The 23,422-nt window shown below is 51.9% G+C and overlaps 1 protein-coding gene across 3 annotated transcripts in view; it reads left to right on the top strand.

Moving 5' to 3' along the window:
- Nucleotides 1–1,366: 1,366 nt before the first annotated feature.
- Nucleotides 1,367–23,422, top strand: part of VASH2 (vasohibin 2) — a 40,019-nt gene continuing 17,963 nt past the window's right edge. Inside the window, exons 1-6 of one of the 3 annotated variants that reach the window (XM_065936237.1) lie at nucleotides 1,367–1,496; nucleotides 2,138–2,576; nucleotides 10,786–10,874; nucleotides 14,086–14,142; nucleotides 14,881–14,955; nucleotides 22,369–22,750. In XM_065936237.1, the coding sequence (XP_065792309.1) occupies nucleotides 2,301–2,576; nucleotides 10,786–10,874; nucleotides 14,086–14,142; nucleotides 14,881–14,955; nucleotides 22,369–22,750 (879 nt within the window). In that variant the 5' untranslated portion in view covers nucleotides 1,367–1,496; nucleotides 2,138–2,300. Of the gene's footprint in view, nucleotides 1,497–1,729; nucleotides 1,955–2,137; nucleotides 2,577–10,785; nucleotides 10,875–14,085; nucleotides 14,143–14,880; nucleotides 14,956–22,368; nucleotides 22,751–23,422 lie in introns of those variants that run through there. The other 2 variants (XM_065936238.1, XM_065936239.1) reach the window with 2 other exon arrangements.

Here is a 23,422-nt window from a genome sequence, read left to right as displayed (position 1 = left end):
TGTGCTGCAGTCCATAGAGTCGGACTGAGCGACTTCACTCACTTTAACCTAGCATTGCTGTCACAGCTGCTTTAACCCCTCAAAGCTGGCAGGCTGGAGTTTAAAGAGAAAGGCTATTACAGCCAGGCTCCTAAGTCTCCATAAGAGAGAAGTTAGAGGATCACAGAATCCTAGAGCCAGAACAGACCTTGGAGAGTGAGCAATCTGCTCTTCTCTTTCCAGAAAGAGGCCAAGGCGCAGAACAGGTGAATGACTTGTCCTGGGTCACACAGCTCAGCCAAGTGATAAACCTGGTCTTAGGGCTAGCCCTCAGGTCAGGACTTTGGTGCTCTTCCCCTCTCACCTCACTCTTCTCTTGAAAAAGATGTCTTTAAGACAAAGGTCTTTCCCTGAAGAGTGTGGGAGCATCTCCACTTCACCCTGGCTCTGAAGCATCTCTCCCGCCTCTCCTAACTCAGTAGCTGTGACAACAGTACCAACCTTGATGACCTCTCTGTTGCACATCAACTTGGGTGTAAAAGGACTTTATTAGTCTCACTGGACTCGTGTCTCACAAGGACTGATGCTGAAGCTGAAGCTCCAGTACTCTGACCACCTGATGTGAAGAGCTGACTCATTGGAAAAGGCCCTGATGCTGGGAAAGATTGAGGGAGGAGGAGAAGGGGACGACGGAGGATGAGATGGTTGGATGGCATCACCCCCTCAATGGACATGGAGTTTGAGTAGACTCCTGGAGTTGGTGATGGACATGAGGCCTGGCGTGCTGCCGTCCATGGGGTCACAGAGAGTCGGACACGACTGAGCGACTGAACAACAATAATGTCAGAGGGTCTCTGGCTGTGTCACCTAGTGAGTTTTGGGGAACTTGTAACATATATATATAAGCATTGTTCCATCATGCTAACAGCCCTGCCTGAACCACCCATCACTGCTTAGTAGCGGCAGGTGAGTGTGTCCGGTGTTTCTCAGGGAATGTCTTACCACAAGCCCTCGTCTATCTTGGGGTCACTCCTTGGGGGGCTTTACTCTCAGGGTCACTCCTTGGGTGACTTGACCTCTCCTCTGCTTCCCACAGTGGCAACCCCCGCACGAGTTTCCTTGGGGAAACTCGGGCCCTAAGTCCCAGGGACCTGCGCTTCCGCCCCCGCGGGGGTCCCAGGACACGGCCGCGATCGCATTTCGCGCGGCCGCCGGGGCCCCCTCCTCCCCTTCGCTCCCGCCCAGGAACCTGGGCAGCCAATCAGAGCGCGCCGGAGCCCCGGGTTGTGAGAGTCCCGCGCTCGGGCCCCGCCCCTCTTTGTTGCGGCGGCCAATGGACGCAGTCAGAACATCGGCGGCTGCCCGGGTGACTCGGTTATCTGTCACAGAATAACATTCGAGAATGGGACATGGAATGAGACGACGGCCGCAGCAGCCCCAAGCCCAGGCCCAGAAGCAGCCCCCGCCTTCCCCGCCGCCCGGGGCGGCTCCGCAGCCACGAGGCCGACGGGCCGGAGGTAAGGTTCCGGAGCTGCGGGGCGCCCCTTCCCGCGCCCCGCCTGCAGCCAGTCCACACCCCGCCCCCCCGCCCGGGGTGCCCGGCGCTGGAACTCGGGGAAGGAGGCGGGTGGGGCCACTGCCCCTGGAGCCGGGGGCCGGCGGCCGCCCCTCGCGCGCCCGGCTTCGGGAGGCTTCCTGGAAGAAACGCGGCGGTCTTTGCAAGCTGAGGCTACCGCTTGCGCCCTCGCGGCAGCCCCGGGCGCTCACGTGCCGGCACGTTCTGGCTCGGCTCTCGGCCACATCTGGCGACCCAGGAACGTGCGGAGCCTTGCGGGGACCCCCGGTTCCTTCCCGCGGCGTGTCTTTATTCTTCTCCCTTCCCCATCCACTCCGCAGCCTCCACGCTTCTTGTATTTCCCTCCCGTGGTTTAGGTGGGTGTGAAGCTTTGTGGCAATATCCAAGTCGCCTTGCTAGGTAATTGCAGGGCTGGAAGCTGGTGTGCAATTCCCTGGTTGGGGGTGGACTCTGACCGCGCGCAGTGCGGAGCGCACAGTGAAGTGGGGACCCAGCAAAGCCACACTGCCTTGGCCACGGCCCTCTCCGTGGTCCCTCTGGATATCCACTTACCCGTGGTGTGTGCTGTCTCACTGATTTCAGGTACTGCCCGTAAGCAGAGCTCCGGCCGCCGCTCCCCCTTGGTGCGTCCTGCCGCAGCGAGAGGCATGGAGAAGGCCGCCCCCGCCGGACGCTGATACCCGCGCTGCGCCCGCGAGCACACGCCCCCTGCGCAGCCCTCCGCGTCCCCTGCCCCGGCCCCATCATGACCGGCTCCGCGGCCGACACTCACCGCCGCCCCCACCCCAAAGGCGCCAAAGGCACCCGGTCCCGGAGCAGCCACGCGCGGCCCGTGAGCCTCGCTACCAGCGGGGGCTCGGAGGAGGAGGACAAAGACGGCGGGGTGCTGTTTCACGTTAACAAGAGCGGCTTCCCCATTGACAGCCACACCTGGGAGCGCATGTGGCTGCACGTGGCCAAAGTGCACCCCAAGGGGGGAGAGATGGTGGGCGCCATCAGGAACGCCACCTTCTTGGCAAAGGTTAGTAGATCCGAAGGAGGGGGTGGGCTGGGCAGAGATGGGACCATTTTACCTGCACGTAGCGAATAGAGGCAATTTCCATTTTCCTGGTCCTGCTGCAAACTCCCTTCTCCGCCTAATTCTTCCTGCCAGCTCCCACCCCCTTTGCTTAATGGAGATGTTTGTCTTGGATGTCTTAGCAATGGGAGAGAGAAAGGAAGAGGGCTTACTGTCCTGGGACTGTGTGGTCGACTTGTGCCAAGGTTTCTTTGAATCTGGAGCCAAATTCTGTTATTTATTTACCCTGTGTACATCCTTCTTCAGCGAAAACTGAAGCCCCCAGTTAGCATCAGTGATGCCAAGAATGCATAGACTCCCTCTTCACCCTCTTTGGAGCCTCTTGGTCCTCCTCTGTGGTCCCCTCGAAAATGATTTATTAGACTGGGAATGAATTTACAACCAACCGGTCAGACTTCTCATCGTGAATCATTCTTAGACTTTTTGCCAATTTTTTTTTTAAATGACAATGACTTTCACCTCTGAAACTCGCAAAAGGGTCACCCGTCTCTTTCCCCAGCTCATCTGGGCTCTGAGAAAAGAGAAAAAAAGTTTTAACCATGACTTAAAAGGGACTTTCCAGTACACAGGATGAATGAATCTCACAGGATAGAGAAAGAGACTCAGGAGTGAAACTCCTTCTACCTTGGAGAGAAGCCAGTGAGCCAACTGAGTTTGGTGGCCAAGGATAATGTTGTTAAAATGGAGGGACATGTGCAGGGGTCTCTATGTGAAACAGAATGCAAACTGGAGGAGGAATGCTCCAGAGCCTGGGGGCTGTAGCATGGCAGATGGTTTCCCGTGCACCCTGGGGATTCTGGTATGGCTGAGAAGATTCCTGGGCAGGTCTAGGAATGCCAGACCCGAGACCTGGAAAGCCATCTGGTCAAGTCCCCAACCTGGAGCATCTGGTGACCTGAGCCTCTGAGCCTGCAGGCCAGAAAGCTGTGTGTGCCCTTGGGGAACGTGGCAGAGCCTGTAAGCTTCCTGTGGCAGTTGGTTACAGTGTTTTATTATCCTGCTGGTCAAGGAGATCTTTCATTTTGCCCAAAGAGAATCTTGCCTGCTTTCGTGTCAGCTGTAATTACCCTTGCTGAGTCCTTCTGGAGGACTCAGAGCCTGAAAACAACTCTGGTACCGATGTACAGTTCTGACTTCAGAGTTGGTCCTTACTTAAGTGAGGCTTTCTCATTTAGCACCCTCAGCACCCACCCTGCTTCTAACTGTGACTTCATCCTTCTCCCGACATTGTGGATGGGGACCCCCTTTCTCTCTAGGAATCAGAGAATGTCAGCCTTGGTAGAGATTCATCCCTGCCTCTCAGCAAAAACCCTCCCTTTTTTTTGAAGGCCTCCTGGGAATGGAGGGCTCGCTACCACACAAGGCAGTTTCCAGGCCTGGCCAGATTTTGCTTACTGGGGAGCTCTTCTTAAACTGAACACAAGTCCGTCCCCACCCCCGCCCCCACCCTCGGGTCTGTGTCATCGACAGTTCTTCTGCTCAAGTAGCCAAGGGCAGCACACACGGACTTCTGTGCTGCTCACAGCTCCCTCGAGCATTGTGAGATGGTTCTCTTAAAGTGAGGGAAGGACTTAGGTGTAAAAAATCAAGCTACTGAATCCTAGTCCTGGTTGTGCTACCTCTAGCTTCGTGACCTAGATCACTCATTTAAAAATCTCCCGCCTTCATTTTCTCATCTATAAAATGGGAGTCGATCAGGTAGGTTGTAAAGTTCTTTGCAACTCTCAAATCCTGTGGGGTTATGACCCGTTAGTTTTCAGGTTCCCTGAAAAACAGGTGACCTGTGCGACACCAGAGGGGCGCTGGACTATTCTGAATCTTCCTTTAATCTTCTTTGTCCACAGGTCGTTCTTCATCTTTTTTTTAATGTATCATAGTTCCCAGATCAACTCACTCTGCTTGTCCTCTTTCTAGGACAGCTGCTACTTTGTCATCAGTCCGTCCTGGAAAGCAGGCACAATATGAAACAAAATATTCTGAATGTTGTTTGAGCAGCTTAGAACATACACCACTACTTCCGGAGACCTGTACTTTGATACTTCCATTATTGTGGCTGAATTTTGGGTTCTTAAAAAAGAGTGTTCTTTCTTTTCTTTCTTTCTTTTTTTTTTTTTTAATATAGTGGCCATATCATATTGTACTTTCACAGTAACGCTAAGGTCACATGAGAGCTTCTGCCAAGCCAAGACAACCCTAGCCTGAACATGGGCGTCGGCTTTCTGAGCCTAAATAACAAACTTCACTTTTGCCTCCTATGTTGTATCATGATGCTTGCTTCTCCATCCTCAGCCCCACTGCAGCATCCCTTCTTTCCTGGTTCTGACATCCCCCAAACTCTGACCCTGCACAGGCCCTGGGATGGGAACAGCTCTTTTCTTTTCAAAAAATTTCTATTGGCATAGAGTTGCTTGACAGTGTTGTGTTGTAAATCAGCTACATGTATACATATATCCCCTTTTCAGATTTCCTTCCAATTTAGGTCACCACAGAGCATTGAGCTGAGGGAATAGCTTCGAAAACTCCCGCTTCCAGGAACCTCTGATTCAAAGGCTGTACCTGCTCTCAGCTCAGCAGAGTTTTTCCTCTGGGGCCAAGTCCTTTCCTCTTTTAATCAAATTAGTGTCTTGCTGAGGAATTTGTACAGAAGCAGGGGGTAGGGGGAGTGGTGGTAGAAAAGTTGGAGAGTTTCAGAGAGATTAACCTTTTGGTGGGCTTCCCAGTTGGCTCAGCAGTAAATAACCCGCCTGCCAATGCAGGAGATGTGGGTTTGATCCCTGAGTTGGGAAGATCCCCTGGGGAAGGAAATGGCAACTTACTCCAGTATTCTTGCCTGGGAAATCCCTTGACAGAGGAGCCTGGCAGGCTACAGTCCACGGGGTTGCAAAAGAGTCAGACACGACTTAGTGACTAAACAACAACAACAAACCATTTTTTTGGACAATTGAATATGGATTAAGAAACAAAAGAAGTGACCAGGGTAAAGTATCAAAGACCTAAAAGGACTGAATGACACTTCCTTTGACACAGGCATTCTGTTAGTAAATTCTGTCCAGAGATCCAGCTGCCCCCACTGGGGAAGGGGGACAGATGTCACCTGCTCTGCGATCCTCCTTCTAAATGTGTGACCTCAGGCCTCTGCCCTGCTGGTTACCGGGTCTGAAGTTCCCACTGACTAGGTGAAAGCCAGGGTTTTTTAGGGATAGTGCAAGAAAGAAGCGCGAGTTAGTTGGCTGATAATCAAGGTTGGGAAGGAGAGGCAGAGAAGATGGCTGGCTCAGAAAAAACAGCTGAGCCAACTAGGAGACAGCACCTCCTGCTTCTTGACTGCCTGGGGCTCGACTCTCCTGGGGCAGACAAGCAGATGGATTCAGCGGGAAGCATCAAGCCGTTTCTTGCAGACGCCACGTTTTTGTAACTCATCCTCACATTGATCCCAAATTGGGACATAATTCACATTTAGTGGACTCTGCTTGGCCTGAGTGAAGAAGTGTGAGGGCTGTGGAGCCAGGCTTTATTGCAGTCAGGGCTCCACTCCTGCCGCCTGCTGGCACACACGGGCAGCTCACTTTCTCCCCTGTCCGTTCCAAAGCATCAGTCCCCCCTTCCTGCTCAGCCTGAGGATGTGACCCCTGACCTTCGTACCAGGTTACCATCAGCAGATTTCTGGGACCCAGCCTGGGCTCAGCAGTGAAGTTCTGTGCTCCCCTCCAGCTTGCCAGAGAAGATTCTTCTGCCTGGAACCTGCACAGTGTATGGTACATTTCCAGGGCAGGATGGCAAAAGGCTGTGCTTTCTTGTCAAAGACTCCTGGTGCCCGGGGCTCTCGCTGCCTCCCTGGCCCCTTTCCTGGCTGCCTGTTCTCTCCACATGGTGATGTATGGGGATGACACGCACAGTGGTGTCTGTCCACATCCTTGCTCCTTGCCTGCTTATGACGGGTCATTGCGTTTGGCAAGGATGGAGTGAGAGAGAGCCTGTCCGCCAAAGCTGGCCTGTGGTCTGTTTCCCTTTTCTTCTTGAACAACCGTCTTCCTGTCCACTCCCCTTCCCCCACCCCCTGACCATAGGCAGGCACAGTGCCTGTGGTGGTTAGGAGCTCGTGGAAGGGGTAGTTTAGATTTGTACCATCTAGATTCAGCCTTCAGCTGGGATGTGGCTTGAGAAAGTTGGATGCAATTGGCAGGAGGGACTTGATGAGGACAGGAGAAATCTAGATTGAAGTCTCGGGTGAATCGGGGCAGGAAAATGACAGGCGAGACTCTGAGGACCCCAGTCAGGGAGGAGGAGAAAAAGGAGTGTTCCCTGGGCTTTCCATGAAAAGGCTGTACCAGTTAATTTTCCCATCATGCCATAGGAGAACATCCTACCAGGACTGGGTATCCACACTTCAGGATCTCTATTGGAGAGGCAACAAATGATACTCTGCAGTGGCTTTAATTTGCAGTTCTTAAGTTGTACATTGGAAAAAAATATTTATTCACTCTTTGCATTCCTCCTTTTGTGAACTGTCTTTTCATGGTCATTTAAAAAATTGTGGGAAAACATATAATTTACCATTTTAAATGTATAGTTCATGTTGTACTTATAATTAAGTACATGAATTACATGTACTTACATGTAAATTCACATGTACTTACAATTAACTTCATGAATGAAGGATATTAACTCATGTTATTCACATTGTAAGTAGGTTCACACTGTCGTGCAACCGTTACCACGTTCCATCTACAGAAGTTTTTCTTCTTCCTCAACTAAAACTTTGTACCCATTAAACACTGAGTTCTCCTTTTTCCCTCCCTCAGCCCCTGGCAACCACACTTCTATTACTGTTTGTCTCTATGAATTTGACAGCTACAGGAACCTCACATAAGAGAGATCATCCAGTGTTTGTCCTTTTGTGGCTGGGTTATTTCACTTAGCATCGTGTCTGTAAGGTTCTGGCTTATCTAGCAAGTGTCAGAAGGCCCCTTCTTCTTAAGGCTGGATAGTAATGCATGACCAGTGTACTACATTTTGTTCATCCATTATCTGTTTGATGGACACTTGGGTGTCCATCTGGGTCATTTTCTTTTTTTGAAAATACAAACGTGCCTGTTTTTATTGTAAGCTTTCCTATATTACCTTCATGACTGTATCCTTTAGAGAGACTATTTTTAAAAATTTTTTTTATTGAAGGGTAATTGTTTACAGAATCTCTTTCTTTTTAAAAACATTCATTTATTTATTTAGGCTGCGCCAGGCATTAACTCTGGCGTGTGGGATCTTCAGTCTTCTGTTGGGGCATGCTGGCTCTAGCTGTGGCATGTGAAATCTAGTTCCCTGACCAGGGATGGAACCTGGGCCCCCTGCCTTGGGAGCACAGACTCTTAGCCACTGGACCCCCAGGGAAGTCCCTGGGGCCATTTTCTTTTTATGAAAGCCTAGAGAGTTTTCTTAACCTCTTCGTGTGAACTCTTCATGAATTAAGGACGTAACGCATGGCCACCATGTATCCACAGGGGGATGTGGACGTTTTCATTCTCTTCCTTCAGGCTGAGAAGGCATCCCTGTGATGCTCCTGAGTTAAGCCTCCAGGGGCTCAAACTCTGCTGATTCTGTTTTCCAGTTCCTGAAAAGTGGACACCATTCAGACTCCTCACCCTGGCCCCCCCCCCCCGACCCCGTCTAGACCCCTGAAAACACACCGTTGATGAATAATGATAGCACAGCTAACACTTAAAGAGCCCCGTGCGCCGAGCCCCAAGTTGCCTGCTTTATACATTAGGTCATATAATCCTCACCGCCAGCCTGGAAGGTCTGAAGTAAGTGGTATTCTTTCTTATTTTATCAAGAAGGACCTGGAGGCTTAGAGAGGTGGGGGCAGCTTGCCCAGGGTCCACGGCACTTAGGTGAGAAAGCAGGGGCTCGTAATTACCCCGCACGGAGCCTGCCTGGTTTGCAGCCGTCGGCCTGTGGGGCGTGGGCAGCCGGAGGCTGACCCAGCCCGAGCCCCCCGCCAGCTGTCCCAGACGGCAGGGTGGGCTGGAGCCAGATGACCTCATCCCCTCGGCGGGCCCCAGCTGGGGTTTGGGGAATGTGGCCGCGGCTCCTGCACTCGCTCTCAGCCGGGGCTGAGGTAAGCGGGCAGCTGTTTTGAAAAGCCCTTGGGCGCCACTGGGCTTGCTATTCTGAGGACCAGCTGCCCCCCGACTCCCACCCCCGGCATCCGGCCCTTGCGGGCTCCGTCGGGTTGGGGGAGTTGAAATGGCTTGGTGGTCGGCCCCGAAAGCTGAGTCAGAACCAAGTGGCTCTGGCTTCCTCAGGGCTTTGGCCAAGGGACGTCCCTCTGGGGATCCCTCAGGTGGTTGGCCGCAGTCTTTTCTGCTAACTAGGTACCAGCCCCGCTCTTCCGTGTCGACGGGTGCCCGTGGCTTCGTGAGCGGTGCCTGACCCACCTCCCGCCTTGTACCCGGCCCAGAGCTCGGCACACGGGAGGCGCAAAAGAAATGGCTGTCTGCTGCTTCCTCACTTCTGTGTGAAAGCTCTGGCACTTTCTTACACAGAATTACGGGTGTGGGTAGATCCGTGGATGTTAGTGCGAAAGAAAAACAGGGACACGCTTCCCCGTGTTTGCTAGGGCAGAAACACAAGGACACGCTCCGTATTTTGACCCCCGGGGCTTGTGGGGAGGGCCATGTAAACAAATGTTCAGATGGGAACATTTTGCTCCCAAAATGACGCTCCGTGACGGGAATGTGATTTGAGTCGATGTGTCGTAAGCAAATGTTTGCAGGACAGCTGTGTGAGCGTGTGCACTCCAGTCTCACATTTTCTTTTTCTCTCAAACACACACACACACACACACACACTGCACCTTGGCTGTGAAATAGGATGTGTGGCTAGCTCCTTCTTAAATAAAAGCAGCAGAAGGTGCAGAAGTTTGCAGAACCTCCCGCTTCAGGCCCAGAGGCCCTGCGCCCTCCAGCTTGGCTGTAGACCCGAGCCTGCAGAGCCGGGGGCAGAACCGGGGCCCTTGATGGCCCGAGTTTGGCTCCGCTGCCCACAGGCTGTCCAGCTCTGCCCCCGAGTCTCTTCACCAGTGCCTTGCCCTTCTATCAGCTGAGCGCTCCGTCCCCAGGGTCTCCCTTTCCCTCTTTTCTTCGAGAGTGGGACTAGCCTGACCTGCGGCCCCTTCTGCTCCTCCCTAAGTGATGCGGGCCTCCTCTCCCTCCTGCCCGAGCCGCCAGCCCACAGGGTCTGGGGGGCCCTGTCCCAGCATCCCCCCACCAGAGAGGCCGAGGTTAGAAGGGAAGTAAAGCAGAAACCGCCGCCTTCCTTCCCAGGAGTGACTGGATTAGAAGCACTTCCTCATTTTCGCTCTCGGCCTGGTCAGGGGTGGCTCAGAGCTGAGTGCCGTCTCGGCTCTAAATTCCTAAGAGGCACTTGCCTCCCCCTTCCCCGTCCTGGGAGCTAGTGTTGACCTAGCGGCAGATTAGGAAGTGCAGGGGAGACTGGCCGCCGGGAGAGGTCCAAAGGTAAGACGGCTCCTGAGTTGGAAGAGGTGCCCTTCCCTGGGAAGAGTGGAGACAAGAGGGGAGTCTTCACGAATCCGCTCGGGGCTGGACTCGGGGAAGGGGTGCCTCGGGCATTGCAGGGGCTGGTGTCGAGGAGAAATGCTAGGCGTAGTGCCGCGTTGCCTTCCTTTGGGGCACCGTTCATCTTGTATTCAGAGGTGCCCTGGAGAAGAACACAGGTTACCCCAGCCTCGCAGCCAGGGTGTAGTCGTGCAGTAAAAGTGAGGATTAATGGAGCAGCTTGGAACATCCCGGCCTGGGAGGGGAGGGTGGGACACTATAGGATGTGGTCCTTGGCCTCAAGAAGCGTGGAGGCTCCCGTGGGGAGGAAGGCTGTGTTCACACAACACGCAGAGAACCGTAGGGAGTCACTGCGACCCAGGGTGGGGTGTGTGCCAAGGGAACACAGGATGTCGGCAGGGGGCTGACTGGTCTAGGGAGACCCTATCCTGGAGGCACCAGGTGAATGGGTGCCCAGGGCGGGGTGGCCAGCTGCGCTTGGGAACAGCTCTGCGGTGGTCCTGACCCTTGGTCCACCCCGAGGCACTGGGCCCCACAGCATCTCCTTGATACGACCATCTCTCTTTACTTCTCTGCAGCCTTCGATACCCCAGGTTCCAAACTACAGGCTGTCGATGACGATCCCGGACTGGCTCCAGGCGATCCAGAACTACATGAAGACACTACAGTATCCTTCCGACCGGGGTCAGAGGAGGAGACCCAGCCAAGGGGATGGGCGTGGTGATCGCAAGTCTGATGGCCTGTCTGTTCGCAGATGGTCAGCAAATGCGGGGTGAAGTCGATGAGGCCGGGGACGGAGGAACGCCGTGATGTGAGAGTCTCTGAGTGACCCTGGGGGGCCATCGTTGCAGTGATCAGACCCCCTCCCTTTAAGCAGCCGGCAAAGGGGCGGCCAGGCAGTGGCGGGCAGGGCACGCCCCTGCTCCTCCTGTCTCTTCCTCCCTCTCAGTCATCCTTGGCTCCTTCCAGCTCTCTTCCTCTGCCAGCTTCCTCTTCTCTCTTCCCTTCTAGTCTTCTGTTTCCTTGTCTTGGCTCTCACTTTTTGGCCTGATCCTGACCATGCCTCACCTACCAGAAGCCCGTCCGGTGCCTCCTTTCACACCTGGTGCTCTTGGTCCACTTTGCATGAGTGAGTGTGGCTCTGGCTGGGGACCCTCTCCACTTTGCGTGAGTTTGAAGAAGAGCCAAGGAACCTTGTGGTTCCCGGCTGGGTGCGGACCAGCCAGCCGTGGCTCTCTTTTCTCCTCTGATCTAAGGAGTTGTCTGCAGTCGGGATTAGATCAGTTCTGAGCACCCGCATGAGCTATGTTGTAAGAATCCAGGGGGCAGGGTCAGATGGTCCCCCCGCCACGGCTGGTGCTTTATCTGGGATAGGATCAGGCAGGAGCCGGGCTGTGAGCGATGTAAGTGAGCAGGAGGGGCTGTCTGCCCAAGTGAGTCAGGGAGCATCTTGGCTCAGCCAGCGTCTGGCTCCCTGCCGCCATCCTGGCCCCCAGCACGTGGTCCATGAGGTCAGGCCTCTGCTGACCTCTGTCCTTCCTCCCTAAAGACAGAGAGCTTAGCAGAGAGGATTTCACGGGGCACTGCACACGTGTCCTATCTGCCCCGGAAGAGGCCTCCCCTCTCTGCTACGGGGAGGAAGATTCCCTGTGGACTTGTGTGTTTTCCCTGAAGAGAAGGGTGCTGGCAGATGAGAACTGCCTCTTGTTTGGGTGATCTCTCTCAGTTCCTTCACAGACGATGAATTCCCTGCGTGGCATTTTCCCAGTAAAAGTAATTCGTAAAGTATTCATAAAGTAATATTAGGGATAGAAGGTAGCACCAGCCTCCAAGGGTCAGGCTGACAGCCCTAGCCTAGGGAAGGCCGTCTGATTCGGTGCTGATCGCCGAAGTGGGAACTCGCGTGTGGAGCTCCCGGTGACCCAGAAACATAAACTCTTGCCAGAGTCAACCTGGACCCCCAAGAGCTGAGCCTTTCTGGATGTGACTGACTCCTCACAGAACATTCCAGAAGGTGATGGAAATTAGAACTTAAAATTGCCCGCCCCACTTCTACTTGGGACTTCCCTGACAGGTAAAGAATCTGCCTGCAATGCAGGAGACACAGGACACACGGATTTTATCCCTGAGTCAGAAAGGTCCCTCAGAGGAGGAAATGGCAACCCACTCCAGTATTCTTGCCTGGGAAATCCCATGGACAGAGGAGTCTGGCAGGCTGCAGTCCATGGGGTCGCAAAGAGTCGGACACGACTGAGCGACTAACACTAAATATACCAGGAATCTCACTGCTTGAATGAAATCTTTGGTAAAGTGAAAAACCACTTCACAATGAGACTGTGGAGTCCTTTATTTTCCTCTTACCTCCAGGGTTTAGTACGTTGTATTTTTAAAAGCTGAGCAGGCCTGTGTTTTTACGGGTTAGTCTTAAGGCTCATGCTGGTAATTTCCCAACGGTTGAGCCTCTTAAAATCATCCCCTGGCCACCCCCCAAGAACCTCCAAGCCATCAGTCCCAGATGGGGTGACTCTAAATAACATCTGGGGTCAACACCTGGCCTGAAGTCAGAATCGCCAGGGTGGAGCCCAGAATCTGCTTATCACAGACTCCCCAGGTGGTTGTTAAACACGCTCATGTCCTCGGGGCCAAACGTGTCTTTGCCAAGACAGGAATCCCAGCTCTTCTTGGGAGGGTGTGCAATGCCCTGAGGTGGTCATTGCCTCCCTCTGCAGCTGCCTGTACATTGTAGGGGCACGCGTCCAACCTCATACTCCTCTCCTGGGCTACAGGCTCAGGCTTCATTAGCACCTCCCCAATACACACTTTTTCGTAGGATTTTGTTTGAGGCAGAAAAGAGAAACAGAAAGCAACTTTTCTTTAGGTTCAGAAAAAATCAAGATCCAGCGTCAAGAGAGCCTGCTATCAGAGAATCTCCGGTCCCCTTCGGAATGAGCTGACGTGGACTTGCGGGTCTCTGAAACCTTGTGGGCCACCAGCTCAACCCCAGGTTGTGGGTCATGGGGTCAGCCTCCTCAGATTTAATAATCAATGTCAAGTGTCAGTCAGACATGACATGGAAGGGATGTCTCCCCAGTAAACTCTGCGGCAGTCCGTATGCTCTCGAGAAACTGCTGCCGTCCACCTGCCCTCCATCCCTCCATCTCTCTGTCCATCAACCTACCCTTCTGTCTGCAGCCAGCCAGCCAACCTTTCATTCATCCATCCACCTGTCCTCTCTTATTTTTTTTAATGTTTATTTTATGGTTTATTTGGCCGTACCTGGTCTTAGTTTTGGCGTATGGGATCTTTAGTTGTGGCATGTGGGATCTAGTTCCCTATCGAGGGATAGAATCCAGGCTCCCTGAATTGGGAGCATGGAGTCTGAGCCACTGAATCGCCAGGGAAGTCCCATATAACCACTGTTCTGTCAACCCCATTCTCCCTCCCTTTCTTGCATCCACCCTCTTATCCATCCATCCGTCCACCCAGCCATTCACTTATCCCTCATATTTAGTAATATTTGCTAACCGGAATATGTTGGACTTGTGCCAAGCTTTAGGGTGATACAAAGATGATAGATAAACAGTCCCAGCTCTCAAAGAAATTATAGTTTAGTAGGTGAATTAAGACATGTAGTCAACAAAATACAGAGCATATTGAAATGAGCTATTCTGAAGGTCTGGGGTGCTTTGGGGCCTAAGTTAAAAGATTTCCAGGGCAGGTCAGTGAGGAGGAAGACGCTGTTGGTGATATTCCGGCTACCGGACACCTGGACAGCCCCGACTCCCTCATCCCTTCGAGAAATGAAACATAGCTTCCTCTGCTGGATTACTGGGGCCTTTGGAGTTTTCTGTCACTTTCTCTTTACATACTTCACACAGATACAATCATACAGGGACCCAGTTCTTTGAAATTAGGAAGATGAGACCGCTGAGTGGGTAAGTGGTGCATGGTCTATGGACCAGGAGACTGCTTCTGTCTGAGAGCAGTCATCTTTCTCTCCCACTCTTGGTCCTTTATCCCAGTGCTGTGGTCCCTAAGGGGTGAGGGTGGGGCTGCTCCAGGACCAGGGTGGCGGTGAGACTGCGGTCTGGGCCACTCTGAACAGCCAAGCTCAGCGGTGGAGACTAACTCAGGGATGGAGGGGGAGTATGAAATTTGTTTTATGTGGCCTTTTTCACTTGCTCCCTTGTAACATCCCTTGTCCTGGGTTAGTGGGAGGGTACTGTGGATTAGGGATGCTAACCTCACAAAGGGTTTCCCAGGTGGCGCTGGTGGTAAAGAACCCGCCTACCAATGCAGGAGACCCGGGTTCGATCCCTGGTTTGGGAAGATCCCCTGAAAGAGGGCTTGGCAGCCCACTCCAGTATTCTCGCCATGGACAGAGAGAGGAGCCTGGTGGGTTATAGTCTATGGGATCGCAAAGAGTCGGACATGACTGCAGCGACATAGCGTGCATGCGTGCAACCTCCCAAAGCTACCTTCTTGGAGAGAGGAGTGGAGAATTAGGGATTTTAGTTCTGCCAAGTGCTTTGCCAGCCTCCTGCAAGGCAAGTTCTCCCCTTTTCCTCTGTACTCCTGCATGCTGGGCCTAGCGTGGAGACTTGTGGGTTGACGCACAGACCGACTGCATAATTAAAGGAGCCTGAGATCCTTCCTTGTGCTCTACCCTACAGGTTAATGGAAACAGCGAAAGAAATGACTCGGGAGTCCCTGCCTATCAAATGCCTTGAAGCTGTCATCCTGGGCATGTATCCTTTAAGGGATATGAGTTTAAATGTGCTCTGCAGATGGTAGCATCACTCTGGAGCTGGTTGTGCCTGTCGTATCCTAGGTCCTCAGAGATGACGCTCGTCATCTGCGTGGAGGAAATTGTCAAGCTCCCCTGGTGCTTCTCGTGAACTTTCACCATCTGGACTTGAACCAAATCAGAGCTCGGCTGCTCGGCCATCTTCAGTGTAACCCGTGAGCTGAAACCTGCTTTGAGGCCAGCTCCCAGGCCAGACGCGTTAGTCGCGAGGAGGTCTAGCTTCGGGGGGACTAGCGAGAGCGTGTGTGTCATTATTTTTTGCATTAACCTGGCATTGCAACAGTAAGGACACTCCCATGGGATTATTCAAACCCATCTGCAGGAAGAATTCTCAAAGTGGACTGTGGAGAGGCAGTCCACCGTGTGGCGTAGTGTCTGGACCCTACAGGATGTAAGGCTGAAAGCAGGGTCTGGACTCTTCACACTTTGCATTCCATTTTCCACTAGGCGCCTGGATCCTCAGCCTGAGGGGAAATACGGTCCAGGATAACCGTGATGACCCTTGACTTCTTAGTGGTGGCGGCAGTAGAATGTGATCTGGTAGAAAAGCAGAGAAACTCCCCGTCCCGGGACGGACGGCTCGAGTAAACCAGCCAAGGGAACACAGCCAGACATGAGCTCAAGAGGTGGTCCCAGGTTAGGACAGGTAGGTCCTTGAGTGCCGTGCTGAGAAGGGTGACTTTTTCCAAAGACAGCAAGCAGCCTTGCCGAAACCTCTGGACCAGAGACGGGACATGATGAGCGTGCACTCCAGGGCGGACAGAAGGGCAGCCGGGGACGGTGAGACTGCATCTTTGAAGCCAGTGAGGAGCCGTTCCCTGAGGGGGGTGGCGGTGCTTGAACCATGGTCTTGGCCATGGGGATGGCTTTGAGGGGACAGTTTCAGAAGATCTCAGGGACCGAGGATTAGCTGGCACTGATGCAGAAGGAGGTCCATGAGTACTACAGGTTTCTGGATCAGTCAACCATCTGTGGAAGATGGGCTGAAGGAAGGCGAGAGACTCAGGTGCAGACCTGAACTCAAGACAGTAGCCATGAAGGTCGAGGAGGGGAGGTGGACATGTCTTCAGCCCCACGCGGGGACTCATGCGGAGCTGGAGGAGAGAGGCCATGCCTCTGCATTTCTGGTGTGGCAAATTGAGTGATTGGGTAGTAATGCCACTGTCCACGGGGAGGACTTATGAGGAAGGTCAGAGTTACGGGGAGGAGAGTTCAGATTTGGACGTGTCGAATTTGAGGTGCCTGTGGGGTGTCGAGTCGTGTATTAGACTGCGGAGCTCAGGAGGAGGGTCCTCGCTGGAAATAGAAACTTGCGGGTGGTGGGCGTTTTAGGGGTGGTCGTGGTTTCAGGGATGACATCCCAGGGTCTTCTGCTCTAGTTGGACACAAGGAACCTGTGACAGAGATTGAGGAGGGCAGTTAAGACAAGTGGAAGGAAAACCAGGAGAGAGAGGAGACAGACGTCAGCGGGAGGCTTCAGACTAGGGACGCTGGGCTGGGCCTGGGCCATTTTCCTGGCCCTCTGGACATCTTCACGGGGAAGGGAACTTTGCCCCTCTCGTCTGCTGACTGCTGTATGGCCGGATCTGAAACACGATTGTCCACAGGTGCCCAGGCTCGTGCCTGAAGAATGGGAACTTGAACCTCGTGGAGGCCCTTGCCCACCCTTCAAAGGCATACCTCCCCGCTGCTCCCCACCCGGGAGATGGACACGTCTGGGAGCCCAGCAGGAAGGCAGGGGTATGTGTGGGGGACAGCAGATGGCTCCAGGCCCCACCCTTTGGAGGCAGGAGTCCACACAGCTGTTGGGCAGAGCCTCCTGTAAGTTTAATGGGTGAACAGTTGTCAGGGATTTGCTGGCGGTGGGTGAAGGAGCCCCTCGCCGTGGGCACCAGCTGCCTCCAGACCCTGTGCTGGTGGGGGTCGCGGGGCCCCTGGACGGAGGTCGTCTGGCGTCACACGGCAGTCCTGTACGAAGTAGTCTTGTTGCCATGCAATTGCATCAGTCCAAGTGGAAATTAGCTTAGGTTCCTGGAGTTGCTTAAAACCCTTGGGGTTGGGGTGCTGGACCGGTTCGGAGGCCAGCCTGCTCTGGCTCTCTTTTGTTCTTACCATTGTGTCATTTCGGGGAAGTGGAGGGAGGGTGGAGAAATACTGCCGAACTCAGGGAAATTTGACTCCTGCGTAGACAAGACACAGAGCTGGATTCTAAAAGTGACGGCCTCTTTGTCTTTGCTCTGTCAGCATCCCTGTGACCTGCTTTCCTCCCAGGCACAGCCAAGGGTGAACTCAGGTCGTCCGTCTGCCTCCTACGGGTCCTTCCGCAGGTCCTGGGGGACAAGGGGTGCGCTGGTGACTCTCAAACAGGTTGACTCAGCTGCTTCTTGCAGCCCTGTGTCCATCAGCTTGTCTTTGTTTCTCGTGTTTGATGTGAGCACGGAGTTCAGGATTCATTCGTGAAGGGCCACTTCTTTTGATCTTGGTTTTGTGATCGTGCTGGAGAGAGAGAGACTTGGGGGTCATGGCACTTCTTTGTGGGAGCCCCATTGGCCCTACTAGGGTTTAATCCTGGAGCTTAAGTGCTAGGATTTCTCCAGTAACAGCTGTATTATCAGAGGCAGGGTGGGCATCGCCCCAGCAGGCTGGGTGCTGGGCCGAACCTCCCTGGACTGCGGGCACTGCTGCTTTCTTTTCCCAAGAAAAGCTCCGGCTGCTTCTCGGTCCTCATCCACACTTCCCAGCCCCCTCCCTCTGGGTTCACAGAGAATCCAGGTCCCACTGATTGCCGGAATGATGGAGCCAATCTGAGTGATTGGTGACTTGTCACAGGATGGGCTAGTGGTCCCTCCGGTCACTCCCCACCTTCTCTTCTCCCCTTGACTGACTCTTCTTGTCCTGTAGGACTCCTGGTGTGGTCACACCGAGGCCCCTTTTCTGCTCTCCCTGAGGTTGCTGGATTCCTCTCTCTCAGCACGGATCACAGTGGGGTGGGTTTTTTTAGTTTTACTGAGATAAAATTGACTTACAGCACTGTGTAAGTTTAAGATGTACACTGTAATGACTTGACATATATATTGCAAATGCAGGGTTTCTAAGAATTGTGGTGATGCATTCATAACTTGTTCAGTTCATTCGCTCAGTCATGTCCGACTCTTTGCAACCTCGTGGACTGCAGCAGGCCAGGCTTCCCTGTCCATCACCAACACCTGGAGCTTGCTCAAGCTCATGTTAATTGAGTCGATGATGCCATCCAACCATCTCATCCTCTCAACCATGTTATCCCCTTCTCCTCCTGCCCTCAGTCTTCCCCAGCATCCTCTAATGTGTCAACGCTTCTCATCAGGTGGCCACAGTATTGGAGCTTCAGCTTCAGCATCAGTCCTTCCAGTGAATATTCAGGACTGATTTCCTTTAGGATGGACTGGCTTACATTTACCATTTTTAACTGTACAGTGCAGTAGCATGGAGGACATTCACGCTGTTGTACGGCCATCACCACTGTCTGTCTCCAGTGCCTCCTCTTCCCAACTGAAATGCTAAGCTCATTAAACAGGGTCCCCAGCCCTGGACAACCACCATCCTACTTTATGTCTCTGTTACGAGTTCAACTCCTCCAGATACCTCTTGAAGTTGAATCATACAGTGTTTGTCCTTTTCTGACTGGCTTATTTCACATACATTAATTTCCTCAAGTTTCTTTCCTATTGTAGCATATATATGCTAGAATTTCCTTCCTTTTTAAGGCTGAACTATTCCATTGTATGTGTATACCGCACATTGTTTATCCATTCATCGCTTGAATAGACCCTTTGATTTTCTCCACTTTTTGGCTCTCGTGAAGAATGCTGCTATGACATTGGTGTGCACGTATCTGTAGAGTCCTTGCTTTTGGTTCTCTTGGGTGTGTACCCAAAGTACGGTTGCGGTGTCATATGGTAATTCTGTGTTTAATTTGCTTGAGGAACTGCCATTCTGATGGGATTGTGTCCTTCCCTCCCCCCTCCTCTGGCCACACCCTGTAGCATGGGGATCTTCCCCAGCTGGGAATCAAACCCTTGCCCCTGGAAGGAGAAGCATGGAGTCTTAGCCACTTCACCAGCAGGGAAGCCCACTGTTGTGTCCATGTTGAGTCTGTCTCTCTATCACACTTTCAGGGAAGAGCTGTGTACTTCATCTTTGACTCCACAGCCCTGCCTCGCAGTCTGTCTGGCGTAGGAAGTCGTGTTTGTTACGCTGACTTAACTGAGGAGTGCCCTTGTTCCAGCCCCAGAGAACTCGCCCCAGAAAGCAGGGAAGAATTTATGTAAGAGGACCCAGAAGGATGTGATATCGCTCCCTTACTGCCAGCTAACCTCACATGATAAAGTGAAGAGAAAGCAGGGAACCATTTTTATAGAGAGGAGCCATCTGTGATTAAATTGAGGTCAGACGACAAGACTTCTTCCTTTTAAGGGTACCTGGATTAGCCTTATACCCTGTGCAGTCCTTTTTTAAAAAAAATTATTTTTATTTGAAAAATTTTAATGTAATTTTAAAGGTTGCTTTTCATCTACAGTTATTGCAAAATACTGGCTCCATTCCCGGTGTTGTACAATACATTCTTGAGCCGGTCTTACACCCAACAGTTTGTTCCTCCCCGCTTCACATCCCTATGTTGCCCCTTCCCCGTACTGGTACCTACTAATTTCTTCTCTATATCCGTGAGTCTTGCTTCTTTTTTGTTGTGTTTACTAATATGTTGTGGTTTTTGGATTCCCCAGCTAAGCGATATCCAGTGTTTGTCTTTCTCTGTTGAGTGCAGTCCTTTTAAGCATAAGGAGATGTATCCTCACAACGTAAGGGTCATCCTTTCAGCAAGCATTAACCAGACACTTCTGTGTGCTGGGCCTGTGGGATGCCCAGGATGCAGAGTACAACTCCTGCCCTTGTAAGATACAAACACATCCACCAATGCTGGGCGAATAAACATCAAGTGCTCGGGGAGCTCTTGCAGGGGATGCGGAGACTTCACCCACCCTGAGGAAGGTCAGGGACAGTGTCAGCCGGGAGGTGAGGCTCCTCCAGTCAGGGTTTGGCCTGTGTGAAAACGAAAAAGTCCATAGCATCCTTACCACTCATGATTCTTAGGAGACTCCAAAGAATCTCTGCCAGGTTTAAATCCCTTGTGCTATAAGGCTGACCTGCAAGAAGCCATTATATTATGGCTTAGTTATAAAGTTATAACGTTATAATTTTATAACTAATAAAAGTTATAACCCCTATAATGAAAAGTTATACTAAAATAGGGACATGCAGTCTTACACAGTGGGTTTAGTAGTTTATTTTTGAAAGTTTCGTGGGTCACTTTGGTCTCATAGCTTTGTAACGTGTTTGTTGTTGTTCAGTCACTAAGTCGTGTCTGACTCTGCGACTCCATGGACTGTAGCCCACCAGGCTCTTCTGTCCTCCACTGTCTCCCAGAGTTTGCTCAAGTTCATGTCCGTTGAGCCGGTGCTACTATAATCATCTCATCCTCTGCTCCCGCCTTCTCCTTTTGCCTTTAATCTTTCCCAGCATCAGAGTCTTCTCCAGTGAGTCAGATGTAATCTAAAGGTCATTTAAATTTTTCAGTTATATTTGACTTCATTTTCTGGGGGAATACATGTGCTGAGGGCAGTGGGCATAGACCTGTGGCTTCGTTATGGTCTCAGGGTGTATCCTGCAAAAATGTCATAGGTTGGGAATTCCCTGGCGGTCCAGGGGTTAGGACTCTGTGCTTTTGCTGCCAAGCATGCAGGTTCAGTTCCTGGTTGGGGAACTAAGATCCTGCAAGCTGTGCAGCCACAAGAATAAATCATCACGGATCAGCTGTAGGTCAGTGTGTGGGGGAGATGAGACAGTACAGGGGATGGTGAGCAGGGGCTGAATCATGGCAGACTTTGTGGAGGGATTTGGACTAAGTCCTGGAGAAGGTGAGAGACACTGAGAACTTCAGCAGAAGAATGATATGTGCCTCATTTTGGCTTCAATAGATCTTCCTGGCCACCGTGTAGAAAGTGAATTGGAGCAGAGATAAGAAATGGTGAAGACAAGTTCCCAGAAAGTAGAGAACCATACCCCCTTACCAACTATTATTACTTACCATGCACAAGCCAGCTTCCTAAGTGGCACCAGTGTAAAGAACCTGCCTGCCAATGCAGGTAGATGTAACAGACACGGGTTTGATCCCTCGGTTGGGAAGACACCCTGGAGGAGGGCATGGCAACCCACTCCAGTTTTCTTGTCTGGAGAATCCCATGGATGGGGAGCCAGGCAGGCTACAGTCCGTGGGGTGGCAAAGAGTCAGACATGATTGAAGCGACTTAGCGTGCACTCATACACCAAGCCACCATGTTAAGAGCCTGGCTTGTTACTTATTTTAGCAAAAGCCTGGTAACACCAGCAGTTTTCAACAGAGTGTATCTGAATTTCTAGTGTCTCTCTTCAGAAGGGCTGGATCGGTGAGTCACCGTAGCCACACCAGGACTGTCTAGAGACTTGGAGATAAACTTGAGGATGTGGTGCCTCTTGTCCATCGTTGCAGTGTTTGGAGTCTGTGGGGCAGTTACTTGAAGCTGTAGGCTGTGGAGTTGCTGAGCCCAAACTGAGTTAATAGAGATTGGATGGCTCGATCCCAGTAGCCAGTCCGGGGAGAGAGCTGAGCTGTGTCACCTGGTGATTTGGGGACTGAGGGGAGCCCGGGGTTCGGATGCTGCAGGCAGCTCTCTTGACAGTGGGTACTGCAGCTGGTACCCAAGGCTGCTGGCACGGGTGGGCCAGGGCCAGTGAGAGGAGCAGACAATGTCCAGGTGTGACGAATCCTAATACCGTCCCGGCGCTTCCTTTTCCATCAGTTGGTCTGTGTCTTTTCCATCGCCACTGCCTTACTTTGATTCTGGTCATCATTTCTCTCCGCACCTTGCAGAGGCCTTCAATTTCTGGTCTGCTCCACATACCCAAGTCAGAATTAATGACTGAGAACATCATGCCAGTGACATAAACCAACTTTTAATAGCTCGTCATCCCCTGTAGAGCACCAGGTAAAGAAAAAGTACCTTGTGATTGTTGTGTTTGTATTTATTTAATTACTAAAGAAGAAAGGAAATCTCCGCTCTTTGTCCCATATAAATTTGGTTTGGTGTGCACCAGATGCAGGTATCTCAAAGATAGCGAGTGAATTCCTATAAGAGGATTGATCTGGAAAGATGAGCTCTGGGTCTGCTCAGAGGCAGAGGAGTGGATCCCCTGACCGTGTGATCCACGTCCCTTTCCTGGGAGTCCAAGTTCTGGTATCTTCAAGGCCTCCTTTCTCTTCCTTGACTCAGATTGTCTTAAGATACTTAACAAATGGACAGCCTTCCATCGAGCGATTCCCCATCAGCTTTAAAACCTACTTCTCAGGAAACTACTTTCACCACGTTGTGCTGGGGATTTACTGCAATGGCCACTATGGCTCGCTGGGCATGAGCCGAAGGGCTGAGCTGATGGACAAGCCGTTGACCTTTCGGACTCTGAGTGACCTCATCTTTGACTTTGAAGACTCCTACAAGAAGTATCTTCACACAGTCAAGAAGGTCAAGATTGGACTCTATGTCCCCCACGAGCCTCACAGCTTCCAGCCCATCGAGTGGAAGCAGCTGGTCCTCAATGTCTCAAAAATGTTGAGGGCTGACATAAGGAAGGAGCTGGAGAAATACGCCAGGGACATGAGGATGAAGGTAGGTGCAAGGGAGGCAGATGAGGGATGCAAGACCGTTCTTTCATTTCCCTCTCTCTCTCTCTCTCTAGACACGTGCCCCGTGTTTCTGAGATGGTCAAAAGTTTCTCAAGGTTATCTTGCTTAATAGCCACCCTTTTAAATAATTTTGGGGACTTCCATGACAGTCCAGTGGTTAAGACTCCAAGCTTCCACTGCAGAGAGCACGAGTTCAGTTCCTGGTCAGGGAACTAAAATTCCACATGCCACATGGTGTGGCCAAAATAGAATAATAATTAAAAATTCATAAAGGATTTTGTAAGGTGAGTGCAGAGAAAAAGAGAGTGAGTCAGGCAAGAAAAGGAAATTTATTAGAGGGAAAAGAGAGGGTGACTGACTCTTAAGGAGAACCAGCATTCTCCCTTTCTGATGGAGCCCTTCTTATACCCCATTCTCTGAAAAATTCTCTGAAGGGATGGTCACATAGCCGGAGGTCTGGAATCTGGTGGTCTTGCAGCTTTGAGAAGATAGGCACCCGTGAGATAACAGGATGCCATTTCGGCAATTTAGTCAGTCTCACAGATCGCTGTGATTTATCCTTTGTTTGCGAGGTCAACATAAAGAGCTATCTTATCAATGAGACCCCATGTGGACCCTATCAGATTTGATTTTTGACATGGACAATTTAAGTTTC

Source organism: Muntiacus reevesi, chromosome 5 (genome assembly GCF_963930625.1).
Source record: "Muntiacus reevesi chromosome 5, mMunRee1.1, whole genome shotgun sequence".
Taxonomy (NCBI): Eukaryota; Metazoa; Chordata; class Mammalia; order Artiodactyla; family Cervidae; genus Muntiacus; species Muntiacus reevesi.
The sequence above is the reverse complement of the archived record's forward strand: the minus strand, read 5'-3'. Positions and strand labels throughout refer to the sequence as shown.